General features: G+C 47.1%; 1 protein-coding gene across 1 annotated transcript in view; it reads left to right on the forward strand.

The window, feature by feature from the left end:
* The window catches only part of BEND3 (BEN domain containing 3), a 42,296-nt gene that overhangs the window by 1,504 nt on the left and 24,911 nt on the right, over positions 1–15,881 (forward strand). The window contains exons 2-4 of the mRNA XM_011996260.1: positions 6,210–6,295; positions 14,287–14,334; positions 14,829–15,031. Coding sequence (XP_011851650.1) covers positions 14,298–14,334; positions 14,829–15,031 — 240 coding nt within the window. The 5' untranslated portion in view covers positions 6,210–6,295; positions 14,287–14,297. The remainder of the gene's footprint in view (positions 1–6,209; positions 6,296–14,286; positions 14,335–14,828; positions 15,032–15,881) is intronic.

Raw genomic sequence — 15,881 nt, forward strand, 5'->3', positions numbered from 1 at the left:
GGCCTCCCGAGTAGCTGGGACTACAGGCGCCCGCCACCTCGCCCGGCTAGTTTTTTTGTATTTTTTAGTAGAGATGGGGTTTCACCGTTTTCGCCAGGATGGCCTCGATCTCCTGACCTCGTGATCCGCCCGTCTCGGCCTCCCAAAGTGCTGGGATTACAGGCTTGAGCCACCGCACCCGGCCTGGCTAATTTTTTGTATTTTTGATAGAGACGGGGTTTCACCGTGTTAGCCAGGATAGTCTCGATCTCCTGACCTCATGATCTGCTCGCCTCGGCCTCCCAAAGTGTTGGGATTACAGGCGTGAGCCACCTCACCAGCTTTTTTTTTTTTTCCTTGAGACAGAGTTTCGCACCTGTTGCCCAGGCTGACGTGTAATGGCCCGATCTTGGCTCACCGCAACTTACGCCTCCTGGGTTCAAGTGATTCTCCTGCCTCAGCCTCCCAAGTAACTGGGATTACAGGCACGCACCACCACGCCGGGCTAGTTTTATAGTTTTAGTAGAGACGGGATTTCTCCATGTTGGTCAGGCTGGTCTCGAACTCCTGATCTCAGGTCATTCGCCAGCCTTAGCCTTCCAAAGTGCTGGGATTACAGCCGTGGGCCACTGCGCCCAGCCTTTTTTTTTTTCTTTTTGTTACCAGCGATGCCATCTTCTTGCTGAAGAACTAATATAACAAAGTTTTATGTAATTCCACCCACCTTCCCCATGCCCAGCAAGTTAGGAACTGGCAGACGAGACAGTCAGCATCCCAACAATTAAAAGGTGCCGTATTGACACATTTTCTTTACATCGTCTCCCTTTGGGTACTTTCTTGGCTCCTAAGCACCCCTGTGTGAGCAAAAGCATAGCAGAATGTCCAATAATTACACAGAGAAAAATTGGAGTGAGTCCTGACGCAGGTTTGATTAGGTGAAAATATCCTATATTAATGTCTCACCTGCTACTTTTTAGCACTGCCTAGAAAGCCCCTGGAAGCAATGAGAAACTAAACAGCATGTTTGTATGAATTGTACTGACACCATGATGAAAAGTTTAAATACCTCAAATTGTATAATGTAGAAACATTAAGTGTGAAGGTCCACTAGTCAACCAGCAAAAATGATGTGGTGTTTGTATATGGGAGGCTGGGATGTAGTGTTTTTTTTCCTGGTGCTTATTTATTTTATTTTATTTTTTGAGACAGAGTCTCACTCTGTTGCCCAGGCTGGAGTGCAGTGGCACGATCTTGGCTCACCACAACCTCCGTCTCCTGGGTTCAAGTGATTCTCCTGCCTCAGCCTCCCAAGTAACTGGGATTACAGGTGCGTGCCACCACACACGTCTAATTTGGTGATAAGTGATAGATTTTGGTTGCTAACCTAATTGCATTGTTCCCATTTTGGCTAAGGTAAGCTTGGGGAATTAATTGTAAAATTAATCTTTGGAATGGGAAACCTATTCTGTATCCTTTTAGTGGTGTTTATAGGGATGTGTACATATGTTATCTTTCTCTCTTTTTTTTTTTTAATCTGAGATTGAGTCTCACTCTGTCACCCAGGCTAGAATGCAGTGGCACAACCTCAGCTCAGTGCATCCTCCGCCTCCTATGTTCAAGTGATTCTTCTGCTTCACCCTCCGAAGTAACTGGGATCACAGGCATGCACTACCATACCCGGCTAATTTTTGTATTTTTAGTAAAGATGGGGTTTCACCGTGTTGGCCAGGCTGGTCTCAAACTCCTGACCTTAGGTGATCTGCCCACCTCGGCCTCCCAAAGTGCTGAGATTACAGGCTTGGGCCACCACGCCTAGCCTACATGTGTTACCTTTCATAGAAAGATACACTCCCAGAGAGTCAATTTTACTCTGGGAATTTTTGAGGCAGGTTCTCTCTCTTTCACCCAACCTGGAGTGCAGTGGCACAGTCTCAACCCATTGCAACCACTGACTCCCAGGCTCAAGCGATCCTCCCACCTCAGCCTTTCAAGTAGCTGGGACTACAGGTATGCGCCACCAAACCTGGCTAATTTTTTATATGTTTAGTAGATATGGGGTTTCACCATGTTGGCCAGGCTGGTCTCGAACTCCTGAGCTCAAGTGATCTACATGTGTCGGCCTCCCAAAGTGCTGGGATTGCAGGTGTGAGCCACCGCCTGACTGGGATAAATTTTTAAAATGAAACTTAAATGGCTGCGTGCAGTGGCTCACACCTGTAATCCCAGCACTTTGGGAGGCCGAGACGGGTGGATCACCTGATGTCAGGAGTTCCAGACCAGCCTGGCCAACATGGTGAAACCCCGTCTCTACTAAAAATGCAAAAATTAGCCAGGCGTGGTGGTGGGTAATCCTACCTACTCGGGAGGCTGAAGCAGGAAAATCGCTTGAACACGGGAGGAGAAGGCTGCTATGAATTGACATTGTGCCATACAGCACTCCAGGAGCCTGGGTGACAGAGCAAGACTCTGATTCGAAAAGAAAAAGAAAAAGTCACACCCACAAAAATGTGCTAAAAACTGATTTTTTTGGTGCTTTGTATCACCTTGCTCTGACAGTCTCTTTCCTTCTCCAAATTTGATAATGCTCTTCTCCCGCTTCTGATACATCAGTATTTCTTGCAACATCATTGTTTCAACCCAGAGCTCTTGTGGTTTCTGGGATTAGCTGCCACAAGTTCCCCACACATGCCAAACTAAGAGCTCTCCATGCCAGTGTCAGCCTTCAGAGTGTTAAACATGAGAGGGGCTGTTTTAAGAGTGGCAGTGAATGCTTGGCATGTTAGTCTGTAAATTTCGTATGAAAACCACTTCTACAAACTGTTGTTTTAGAGCTGAAGTTTTCTCAGCAGGTCACCTGATACCATGCTGTCCCTCCATTTTTTTGTAAGACAGGGTCTGGCTGTGTTGACCAGGCTGATCCTGAACTCCTAGGCTCAAGCAATGCTTCCGCCTGAGCCTCTTAAATAGCTGGAACTATGGGTGCACACCACTGTGCCCAGCTTCCTTTTTTTTTTTGAGTCAGGGTCTCACTCTGTCACCCAGGATGGAGTGCAGTGGCACGATCACAGCTCACTGCAGCTTCAACCTCCTGGGCTCAAATGATCCTTCCACGTCAGCCTCCCAGGTGGCTGAAACTACAGGCCTGTGCCACCACATCTGGCTAATGTTTTTGAGACAGGGTTTTGCCCTTGTTGCCCAGGCTGTAGTGCAATGGCATGATCCCAGCTCACTGCAACCACTGCCTCCCGGGTTCAAGCAATTCTCCTGCCTCAGCCTCCCTAGTAGCTGGGATTTCAGGTGTCCGCCACTACACCTGGCTAATTTTTGTATTTTTAGTAGAGACAGGGTTTCACCATGTTGGCCAGACTGGTCTCGAACTCCTGACTGCAAGTGATCTGCCCTCGTCGGCCTCCCAAAGCGTTGGGGCTGTAGGCGTGAGCCACCGTGCTGGCAATTTTTTGTATTTTTTTTATAGAGATGGGATTCACCATATTGCCCAGGCTGGTCTCAAACTCAAGTGTTCCACCTGCCTTTGGCTGAGATACGGGTGTGAGCTGCTATGCCTGCCCCACCTCGATTTTTTTTTTTTTTTTTTGAGACAGTCTTGCTCTGTCACCTGGGCTGGAGTGCAGTGGCACTATCTCAGCTCACTGGACCCTCCACCTCCCAGGTTCGAGGATTCTCCTGCCTCAGCCTCCTAAATAGCTGAGATTACAGGCCCGCACCACCATACCCAGCTAATTTTTGTATTTTTAGTAGAGACAGGGTTTTGTCATGTTGGCCAGGCTGATCTCTCAACCTCAGCCTCCCAAAGTGATGGGATTACAGGCATGAGCCACTATGCCCAAATCCCCACCTCTCCTCCCACAATTTTTAATCCAAGTTGAAACCTGTATTTAAAGTCAGCCCTCTTGGCTGGGTGTGGTGGCTCATACCTGTAATCCCAGCACTTTAGAAGGCTGAGGTGGTTGGATCTCTTGAGGCCAGGAGTTCGAGACCAGCCTGGCCAACATGGCTGAAACCCCATCTCTACTGAAACATACAAAAATTAACCAGGTGTGGTGGCATATGCCTGTATTCCCAGCTACTCGGGAGGCTGACACAGGAGAATTCCTTGAACCCAGGATGCAGAGTTGCAGAGAGCCGAGATTGTGCCGCTGCACTCCAGCCTGGGCAACAGAGATTCCGTCTCAAATCAATCAGCCCTCTCAATTTTTTTTTCTACCTGTGACCACCTCTCCTCTTGTCTGATTTTCAGTTATCTCTGACTAGTGAAACATAGTTGCATCAGTATCAGGGCATTGATTGCTCAATTGAATAAGTTATTTGCTGGCCTTTTCTTGTATGTCCCGGGCTGTTGGTTTGAATGTGGAGCTGACAAAGGGAAGGACCAAGGCTTGCTTAGGATTAGGGGTGCAGTAAACCCTAATTAGCTTGTGTGATCACAAGATAAAACACTTGAAAAAATGGGAAGTGCAGCGGAAACTCAGTTTATACCTCCTAGGATAATTAGTCACTGTTGTGCAGTCGGTCACATGGTTGGATGCTGGAACGTGGGATCCCTCCTTCCACCTTGAGCCTCAGCTTTTGCATACCAGGTTAATAAGCAGAGTCTCCTGTGAGCCATGTGAGAAGGTAGCCCTCCATGAGGTTGGGGAGAACGTAAGTGGAACTTCTTAGCTGGGGAAGATGGCACATTTACTCAAGACTCAGAAGACGCGAGTGACCAGATTAAGACGCCAAATCACAGGCGCGCAGGCAGGGTTGTGCGGCTGTGCTTGGCTGCATGCTGGAAGATGAGGTTGTGCTCTGACTGAATAAGGAAGGCAGCTACAATTACAGCTTTAGAAAAACTCAGGGGAAAATTGCCCTGGTTTTATGAGGACTGGTATTTTTCAAACTGCATTTGCAGATGTGCCTAAAAATAAAAACAAATTGCGAACATGTCCTGCAAGTCCCTTGGGCAGGATGCCACTGCCAAGGGGGCTGGGTCCTGAGAGCCTTGAGGCTCCCAGCCGGTCCTGTGAACCCAGAGACCCACGGCACTAGAGTAGATGGCATGGGAACATTCTTCCTGTCCTCAGGGAGAGCGTTTTATTTGGTTTCATCCCCCTCCCTCCAGTTTCTGTTTCATTGGAAAGAAAAGTTACTAAACCTTTTTAATCTTTTAAGCCATTTTATTTAATTTGCAGTTCTTAAAAATTCACTATTAAAATATACTTTAGGCTGGGTGGGGGTGGCTCTCACCTGTAATCCCAGAACTTTGGGAGGCCGAGGCGGGTGGATCACTTGAGGCCAGGAGTTCAAGGCCAGCCTGGCCAACATGGTAAAACCCCGTCTCTACTGAAAATATAGGAATTAATCAGGCATGGTGGCGCATGCCTGTAATCCCAGCTACTTGGGAGGCTGAGGCAGGAGAATCGCTTGAACCCAGGAGGGAAAGCTTGCAGTGAGCCGAGATCATGCCACTGCACTCCAGCCTGGGCGACAGAATGAGACTTTGTCTCAAAAAAATAAAAAAATAAAATGCACTTTAAACATCTTTTTCTTAAAAAAAAAAAAAAGCGCAGCAGCTTTATAATAGGTAACATTCAGTGCTATGTGTCAGACACTTTCTCCTTTGTAATTTTCACAAAAACTTGATGAGGTGAGGTAGATGTGTCCAGCTCCTATTACAGGAGCTGGAGCACAGGAGTTCAAGGCTACAGTGAGCTCTGATCATACTACTGCACTCTGCCTGGGTAACAGAGCAAGACCCCCATCTCTGGGGGGGAAAAAAAATGAAAAACCTGGATTAAAAGCCAGGGTTTCATGCAGTTCCATCTGACTCCAAAGTTTAGTGGACAATTCCATTTTTAGGGGGGTCGCCTGCACTAGTTCCTGCCTTGGTCACAGGCTGGCCCATCTGGCTAGGTGACTTGCTCATGCACCTGCACCCCGCTCACAGTTAGCAGGAAGAGGGAAAGAAAGCCAGGAGATCATGACCCATTCCTCAGTCCCAGCTTCTTTGGAAGGCTGAAATGAAGCTCTCACGCCGGGAAGACCCTTCCTGCTCCTTGGTCTTGGCGGCATCCCTCGGCCGGCACAAATGCACCGCGCCCCCACCCGCCACCCCGTTCCCTATCTGCACAAGAAGCAGTGCTCGTGTGGACTGTGTGCATTGACATATGTAACATTTAGAATGCGGAGCCTGTGCCACACGAATACTAACTACCGTCGCCGTCTTCTAGGTTTAATTTTTAGAAGTCAGTGTCACCTGTAGCAGAGAGGTTCCTTGAAATCAAATCAGACATATGGCAATTGTGAAAAGACTGAAGTAAGGTTTAGGTCTTGGTTAAATTTTTAAAATCCTTGAGTTTGTTTTGTTAATGACTGAGCATATTCTCTCCACTTTACCTTCTGTGTGTGGTAGGGGCCACACAGCCACCATCCCCATTGTCTCAGATTCCAATCACATTCCTGTTCTGGGGCCCACATTCTCTAGGGAATCTTCTGGTAGCGTTTGCTTCAGTTTACATCTGGAAACAGCTCTTAGGGGACAAGGGGTATTTGCCCCTGAGTGACATGAGGTCAGGGCTGCTGGGTCCAGGTCTTCCCGGACTGGCACCTCAGCCCAGTGGCGAGGACATCTCTGATCTAGCAGGGTAAAATCCGGAGTCAGCTGGCTGGAATTTGAACCTCCAGGTTGCAGGAAGCCCAAGTACTTCCCATTTCTGGGCCTGCCGCTTGTCCTGTGTGACTCCCTGGCCCGCAGGCCTCTGGCAGCTCTGATTAGGCTTACGCTGCTGTCACAAAAGACCAGGTCTGTCTGCTCTCTCCACAGCAACCAACTGTTCAAAGAACTTGATAGAAAGGTACCCCGGGCCACTCCCAGCCGCCTGTGGGTGTACTAGAGAATGTCCTTATGGAAATCTGTGGGCTTGGCAGGGAAAAGGCCAGTGAGCCTGATCAACTGCCCCCTGCTTAGATGACCATGTCATCTTCTATCCCAGTTCTCTGTTTTTTTTTTTTTTTTGAGACAGAGTCTTTCTCTGCCGCCCAGATTGGAGTGCAGTGGCGCGATCTTGGCTCACTGCAACCTCCGCCTCCCAGGTTCAAGCGATTCTCCTGCCTCAGCCTCCTAAGTAGCTGGGACTACAGGTGGGTGCCTCCATGCCCAGCTAATTTTTGTATTTTTAGTAGAGATAGGGTTTCACCATGTTGACCAGGATGGTCTCCATCTCTTGACCTCATGATCCGCCTGGCTCGGCCTCCCAAAGTGCTGGAATTACAAGTGTGAGCCACTGCGCCCAGCCGACAGGGGACTATTTAACCAAATATCCTTTTGTGCTTGCTGATTTTTGTTCTGTGTGGATGTACAGTCGGCCCCGCCACATCTACAGGTTCATCCAACTGCAGGTAGAAAATATTCCAGAAGCTGGAGCTGGACACAGTGGCTCACGCCTCTAATCCCAGCACTTTGGAAGGTCGAGGTGGGTTAATTGCTTGAGCCCCAGAGTCTGAGAGCAGCTTGGGCAACGTAGGGAGGCCTGTCTCTACAAAATAAAAAATTAGCCATGTGTGGTGGCACATGCCTGTGGTCCCAGCTACTTGGGAGGCTGAGGTGGGAGGATGGCTTGAGTCCAGGAGGTTAAGGCTATAGTGAGCCACGATCACACCACTGCACTCCAGCCTAGGTGACAGAACCCCTCTTAAAAAAAAAAAAAAAAAAAAAAAATCCAAAAGAAAAACCAGTAAAAAATTATACCAAGAAAAAGCTATACACTATAACCACTATTTACATACCACTTACACTGCATTATTATAAGTAATCTGGAGATGATTTAAAGTATACAGGAGGATGTACATAGGTTACATGCAAATATTACGCTATTTTTTTTTATCAGGGACTTGAATATCTGCGGATTTGGGTGTCATTGGGAGTCTTGGAACCAACCCCCTGAGGATACTAAGGCATGACTATATTACCTGATAAAAAATGGGGAAAAGCCACATAATGTATCTTCCCTCTTAAAATGAACTCTAAAAAGGTGAAGTGTCCTATAATGTGTAACTCTTTCCAGCTTTTCCATCTCTCTGTGATGTGGTTCTTCCTAAGCAGCAATGAATGGTTCTCACTTCTCTGCCTTTTCCTTGCCTTTCTTCACAGCCTTTCTTCCCTCCTCAGTGTCCCTTCCAGTCAAGGCAGGTGCATGCTGGTAGTCAGGATTCAGATTCATCAGGATTGCAGCATGAAGCATAGAAGTAGCCCTAAGCCCTGCAAGTTACTAGATTTATGTAGCCAATTTAAACAACTTATGCATTGTAATTTGATATTTGAGTGGCTAAAGCATCTTGTTATTTCTGAACATTCGGGATTATCCGCCTTTTTGTGCTTTTTGTAAACTGAAGGCTTTTCTGATGACCTTCTAATCTTTCCTCACCCATGTGCCCTGAATGGAAGATTGAACAGTGCTTATCTCTCTCTGCAGGACAGAGACTACTAGGCATTTAAATAAAATTATATATATATTCCTGTAAGCTCTGCAACATTTAAAACCTTTTTGTACCAATGACAGTCATTTTGCCTGGGGCTTCCTAGGCTATTTGTTTAAGAAAAACACAGAAGCATTTTCACTTATTAAATTAACCACCAGAGATTAGTCTTGTTTGGGAGTTGCTCTCTCACGTCTTGAAACCTGTGGCATTTTAACTCCAGGCAGCTGCAAACTGCATGGGTCTCATGGACACACGTCTCCTTCTTTTGTTTAAATTTTCCCTTGGCTTGGTCAGGACTTCTCTCTTTTTCCTTTTTCTTCTTTCTTTTTCGTTTGTTTCTGTTTTTTCTTTTCTTTCTTTCCTTTTTTTTTGAGACAGAGTCTTACTCTGTTGCCCAGGCTGGAGTGCAGTGGCGCGATCTCGGCTCACTGCAAGCTCCGCCTCCTGGGTTCACACCATTCTCCTGCCTCAGCCTCCTGAGTAGCTGGGACTACAGGCGCCGCCACCACGCCCGGCTAATTTTTTTTTTTTTTTTTTGAAAGTAGAGACGGGTTTCACTGTGTTAGCCAGGATGTTCTGGATCTCCTGACCTCGTGATCCACCTGCCTTGGGTTCCCAAAGTGCTGGGATTACAGATGTGAGCCACTGCACCCGGCCTTCTCTTTTTCCTTTCTGTTTTTCTTTTTCTTTTTTTTTTGGGATGGAGTTTCGCTCTTATTGCCCAGGCCTCCCGGGTTCAAGCGATTCTCCTGCCTCAGCCTCCTGAGTGGCTGGGATTACAGGCGCGTGCCACCACGCCCGGCTAATTTTGTGTTTTTAGGAGAGAGGTGGTTTCTCCGTGTTGGTCAGGCTGGTCTTCAATTCCCGTCCTCAGGTGATCCACCTGCCTTGGCCTCCTAAAGTGCTGGGATTACAGGTGTGAGACACCGTGCCTGGCCTCTTTTTCTTTTTCTTTTTTCCTAGGCTTAGCTCAGCTGTCTGAGGGACGTAGAACAGACATCCCTTGGGGAGAAAGTTGATTTTGGGGAATGTGCAGATGTGTTGACTGTCCCGTAATTTGAGGTCTGTGGTGGGAGGCATGAGAGCGTTTTGAAAGTGAGAGAATGTCAGAATGAGAAGTTCTCCAGAGTCCAGGAGGCAAAGGGAATGCTCACAGCAGCCTTTAGGAGGCAGGTGCTGCGGTAGTTGGGTAGTTGTGGCAGCACCTACATAGCCTGTAGTCAGGCAGGCGAGAGGAATGTCTGTGGCATGCTAGGCATCTGGGTGCTGGGTGTCCACCCAGGAGAAGCAGAGCTTGTGACCCTCATCTGGGCAGGTGACCAGGAAATGGAGGTAGCAATGTGCTCCCCATCCCCTTTCTGCCCAGCTGTGACGTTGTTGATGTGCTGTCCCTGCGTCAGCTGGGGATGAAGGGAGTGGCTACGCGTCCCTCTTGTAGAAGCTTTTCTGTAATGTGGGGTGGAGTCTGTTCTACCCTCGGAGCAGACTGGCTTTCCAGAGTGCTAAGGGAGGCAGAAGGAGACTTGGTTTCCTGGTGCTGTTGGATAGAGGGACTCAAGTCTGGAAACAGGCCCATGGTTCATCAGAAGAAGCTTAACAAAAGAGTGAAGACTCTATTATTTCCTCCCTGGCTGGCTGAGGGAAGGCACAGAAAGACTGGATTTGAATCCAGGTTCTGCCACTCAGTGATGTGACACTGGAGGAGTTACCTGTCCTGGGTTTCTCTATGTGTTGAAATTGGAACTAAAATAGCTCCGGGTGAGGCACAGGCACACATGCAGTGGCCAGCCCAGTGCCTGGCGTGAAGTTGGTGGGCTGCAGATGTTACAGGGGATGCTCACCTCACTCCCACGGTGCAAGCCAGGGGCAGGTGTGAGGTTTCCAGGCCTTGCAAATGGGAAATTCCCCAGCTTCTTAATAAGGGAGGCTGATTTGCTAGCCTGGAGGGAAGGGGCCCACCATGCTGTGTTCTGGGCTACTTCTGGGCTAACCTAGCATCTGTCACTGGTCTATAAATGGATACGGAAGTGTTTTCCAAAGCACAGGCACTCGGTGTCTTGAATGCCCAGGCAGCCGCACCAGCACCCCTTCCTCCCACCTCAGCTGCATGAGCCCTCTGGGGTCTCTGCCCACTGCAGGTGGCTGAGATTGTGCTCTTCCTTCATCACTTTCTAGGGGCTCAGAATTCAGAGGCCAAATTGCCTGCTCTAGGGTCAGATGGTGGTGGTTCAGAAAATAGCCTCCTTCCAACCCCACTGGAAACAAGGAAAAATAAAAAAAAAACAGAAAGTAGGCTTTCTGCTCACCACGCCGCATTCCCAGCAGGCTCCATGCGGCAGCCTGGACTCCCGCCCTGCACTGCTCCCTATGTGATGGGCCTGCCAGAGACACATGGTTGGGCGAATATAATGGCAGATAAATATACTGCCCTTCTCACCACCCGTAGCCCTGTCTGCTGCGTTCTTTCATCGAAGCCTGTTTTGTTTTGTTCTAGTATTTGCCCAACCTTTTAATGCTTTCCGCTTACCACAATCTTTGACTCTTTGCAATTTTTCTTTCACCGTGACCCTTTTCCTCCCCAGATAAACCAACCGCCGTCCCCTCCCTCTCTGCCTTGCCAAATGTAATTTGTTTTATACAGTATGCCCATCTCTGACAGCCATCGTTTCTCCCCATCTGTTCTGCATCTCAGAACTCCCCTTGATTGGCAGGAATGGGTTATATGACCATGGCAGTTTCCAAGGGCAGGGGCATTCAGGTGACCTGCAGTGTGTTTCCTTGAGAGACCTCCTACCAGGCTGGGAATCTGGTCTTGAATTTCTGCCTGGCATTGTCCAGCCTTCCTAGCCGCTCAGAGACACCCAGCTCAGATGATGGTGATCCAAAGCGAGGTATAGTTCCTTTAAATACAGTGGAAAAATTTAAAATTTTCCACTAAAATTTGCCTCTGGTAAAATAGTTCTCAGACTCTTGAAGTTGACTTATTATTTGTTTTCTATCAATATCACACTGTATGTAATGTTTTTTCAGGTAGGAGAGGCTTGGTGAGTAGGAATTATTTTCAGTTTCAAATAAATCTCATTTTGCTTTTCTCATTCCTCTGAAAATTAGCAATACAGGGATGTAAAGAATTGTGCCTGTCTTGCACTATTGTGCACTGTTCTTGCACTGAGAATAGTACTTCACATCATAAGCACTGTATGTGTTGCCATTATTAGTAACCTTTGCAGTGATGATTATGCTCATGGATCACCCAGACACACTCTCCCTCTTGCTGCCATCCCCGCCCCATTCAGCCGTCTAAAACAGGTACTGTATGTCAAACACGCACCATTCTGTGGCTACTCCTTGAATGGTTCACTGAACATTTTAGATGGCTTTACAGAGTTTCTTTCTTTCTTTTTTTTTTTTGAGACAGAGTCACTCAGTCGCCCAGGCTGGAGTATAGTGGCGCGATCTTGGCTCACTGTAACCTCTGCCTCTCGGGTTCAAGCAATTCTTCTGCCTCAGCCTCCCAAGTAGCTGGGACTATAGGTGTGCGCCGCTGTGCCTAGCTAATTTTTGTATTTTTAGTAGAGATGGGATTTCACCATGTTGGTCAGGCTGGTGTTGAACTTCTGACCCCAGGTGATCTGCCCGCCTTGGCCTCCCAAAGTGCTGGGATTATAGGCATGAGCCACCGTTCCCGGCCAGAAATTTCTTAAGAGATACTTCTTGGTCCTGCTCTCCAGTCATCCTCAACCAAAATGAGAACTCTGTGTTTGTAGTCAGCTTAATCAGTTGTGGGGATCACAACTCCCCAGTGTTAACATTAAAGGTTGCAATGTATATTCTTCTCCAAATGTTACTACCTTTGTATCTTGTACTATTTATGTACATGCTGTCATGGTATTCAGGGGATCTCTAATTATTAGTGATAATTTTGTTTGTTTTGTTTTAGTGGTACTTTGCCTCATGGTGTCAGTTCCATTCCAGTTGGGGCAGTGGGAGCAGGGGCAGGTTCTGCTTCAGATCCTGCAGCCTGGAACAAAGCACTGTCCCCCTTTCTTGCTTAATTCCCTCACCTGGTCTGTTTGGACCAGACTGTGTGGAGCTCCAAAGCCCTACACTTAAAAATCCACAGCACCGCCGGGTGCAGTGGCTCACACCTCAAATCCCAGCACTTTGGGAGGCTGAGGTGGGCGGATCACGAGGTCAGGAGACTGAGACCATCCTGGCTAACATGATGAAACCCTGTCTCTCCTAAAAATACTAAAAATTTGCTGGGAGCGGTGGCATGCGCCTGTAGTCCCATCTACTTGGGAGGTTGAGGCAGGAGAAGCACTTGAACCTGGGAGGCGGAGGTTGCAGTGAGCCGAGATCACGCCACTGCACTCCAGCCTGGGCAACAGAGCAAGACTGTCTCAAAAAAACAAACAAAAAAAATCCACAGCACCTTTTTCTCTTTGTTGCTTCTGAAGGAAGGGCTATACTAACACTATCTACTAAGAAATATAATGTGACCCACATATGTAATTTAAAATTTTCTAGTAGCCACATTTTAAAAGGCAGATAAAATTAGTTTTAATACAGTATTGTATTGGCCAGGCACGGTGGCTCACACCTATAATCCTAGCACTTTGAGAGACTGTGGTGGGTGGATCACGAGGTCAAAGAGATCAAGACCATCCTGGCCAACATGGTGAAACCCCGTCTCTACTAAATATACAAAAAATTAGCTGGGCATGGTGGCGCATGCCTGTAGTCCCAGCTACCCGGGAGGCTGAGGCAGGAGAATCACTTGAACCCAGGAGGCGGAGGTTGCAGTGAGCCAAGATCGTGCCACTACACTCCAGCCTGGTGGCAGAGCAAGACTGTTTCATAAATAAATAAATGAAATAAAGTATTGTGTTTAGCCCAGTAAGTCCAAAATATTATTTCAACATATAATCAATATAAAACAATTATTAGGTCTGGGCACAGTGGCTCACACGTGTAATCCCAGCACTTTGGGAGGCCAAGGTGGAAGGATCGCTTGAAGAGTTCAAGATCAGCCTGGTCAATATAGTGAAACCCCATCTCTACAAAAAATGTCTTTAAATTAACTGTGTGTGGCGGCATGTGATCCCTGTAGTGCTAGCCATTCCAGAGGCTGAGGCAGGAGGATTGCTTGAAGCCAGGAATCAGAGGCTGCAATGAGCCATGATGGTGCTACTGTACTCCAGCCAGGGTAACAAGAGTGAGACCTTTCCTCTAAAACACAAGAAAGAATTATTAGTGAGATATTTTGCATTTCTGTTACTAAGCTAAGTCTGAGATTTGGTGTGTGTTTTACACTTACAGCACATCTCCCTTGGACTAGCCACATTTTGAGTCCTCAGTAGCCAGTTGTGGCTAGTAGCCACCTTCATGTCATGGGCAGCACAGTTCTGTTGATGACCTGTAGTCGTAAGATTTCAGGATCCGTAACCCCCATCCTTCAGCCTCTTTGTTTCGTGGCTGGAATTTATAAGCATGGACTTAAAAGAGATAATTAAAATTGGAGTCTTTTTTAAGACTTGATTTGTTCATGTAATGTTCCCATGGCTCAGTAAGTGGCTGTCAGTGGATGCTATAAGACATGTTCTGCTCACATAAAGTCTTGGAGAAGAGCTCCCAGCAGGGATGCACAAGGTCTAGCTGCTCTGAGTGTCTGCAGAGAAAATTAGGAGGACACATGCTTCCACAGTGCTGTGCTGCTCTGTTACCTGGAGCCGGGGTTGGGAGGGTAAGAGGATTTTCTGTGGGTAGAGAAAATAAAGAAATAAATCAAGCAATAAGTCAATACATTGTCTTTGTCTTTTTATTTAGTGGACTAGAAGATGAACTCAACTGAATTCACCGAAGATGTAGAAGAAGGTAAAAAAAAAATGCCCTTTTTAGAAAATGTTTTTAACTGAATACTTTTCATTAGGTCATACATTCACATGGTCCAAAAATATACAAAGTTATATAGTGAAAACTCCCCTCCACCCTCACACTTGTTACCCAGTTCCCATCCCCCTCCACCCACACACTTGTTATAAGCACCTTGTGTCTCTTTTTAAAAGTTACTTTTTTAAAGCACAAAAAGATAATATTTTAGTTCTCTGCTTCCACTGCCTTCCCTCCCCAAAAATATGTTTAAACCAATTTGAACTAAATGCTCTTGGAACATGGCTTTATTGTATAGCACTAGCGCAGTGAGATAAAGATTGCATTGTTGGAAAGCACAGGTTTGTTATGACTAGACATCATTATCTGAGGGCTGGTGTCAAAGAGCGGCCCACAGACACCCTGCTGCTCAGAGAACCCTGCTGATTTCTGAGCAGCCCTGGTTTTTCCCACTGAGCCCTATTTCTTCTCTGACACAGTTCTAAAAAGTATCACTGTGAAAGTGGAGACGGAGGCCGAAGATGCTGCTCTGGACTGCTCCGTGAATTCCAGGACTTCGGAGAAGCACTCTGTGGACAGCGTCCTCGCTGCCCTGCAGGACTCCAGCAAACGAAAGCAGCTGGTCAGCGATGGCCTGCTAGACTCTGTCCCCGGCGTGAAGAGGAGGCGGCTGATCCCCGAGGTGAGGGCCCGGCCACTGTCACTCTTTGCTTGAGCGCTAACCCTCTCTGATTCCATGCTGAATCTCCCTCTTCTTTTGGCATCCCAGCAACTGCTGAACCCTTGGGCATGGGAAGGTTTCATTTAAGCTGTCCCATCTCTGGCTTCAGTTTCTCGAAGGTGTCTGTCTTTCACTGGAATTCTTGTTTGTGTTTGGATTCCTGGTGGGTAAAGGGAGCCTTCACATTGCAGCTGCTTTTGCGTTATTTTGCTGTGCTTTGTGGGGGAAAGCAGGAGCTTGCTGATAGAGAGGACGGTTAACATAAGCCTACCACACTTGACATAGTAGCTGATTCTTGCAAAAGTGGGGCATTAGCTGGAGGTCAGGTCTTTTCCTAAATTAAATCGATCATTCATTTATTTAAATAGAGACTGGATCTCACTATATTGCCCAGGCTGATCTTGAACTGCTGGCCTCGAGTGATCCTCCTGACTTGGCCTCCCAAAGTGCTGGAATTACAGGTGTGAGCCATAGTGCACGGCCAACTCTTTGTTTAATTGGTTTGTTTTAATTCTCCCCTGTTGGATGTTAGGGCAGATCCAAACAAATTGGGAAGTTATATATGTTAGGGATTTGGTTAGGCTTTAATTTGCATAATCATGAGACTAAAATTTTAACCAAGATTTAAATACACATGTTTATAGTGAGGCCTGACATTCCACATCATGCAACATTGAGTGATAGGTTTGTTGGGGTTTTTTTTGTTTTTTTCTTTTTGTTTTGTTTTTTTGAGATGGAGTTTTGCTCTTCTTGCCCAGGCTGGAGTACAGTGGCACGGTCTCAGCTCACTGCAACCTCTGCCTCCTGGGTT

The sequence above is a fragment of the Mandrillus leucophaeus genome, unplaced genomic scaffold (assembly GCF_000951045.1).
Source record: "Mandrillus leucophaeus isolate KB7577 unplaced genomic scaffold, Mleu.le_1.0 Scaffold507, whole genome shotgun sequence".
Taxonomy (NCBI): domain Eukaryota; kingdom Metazoa; phylum Chordata; class Mammalia; order Primates; family Cercopithecidae; genus Mandrillus; species Mandrillus leucophaeus.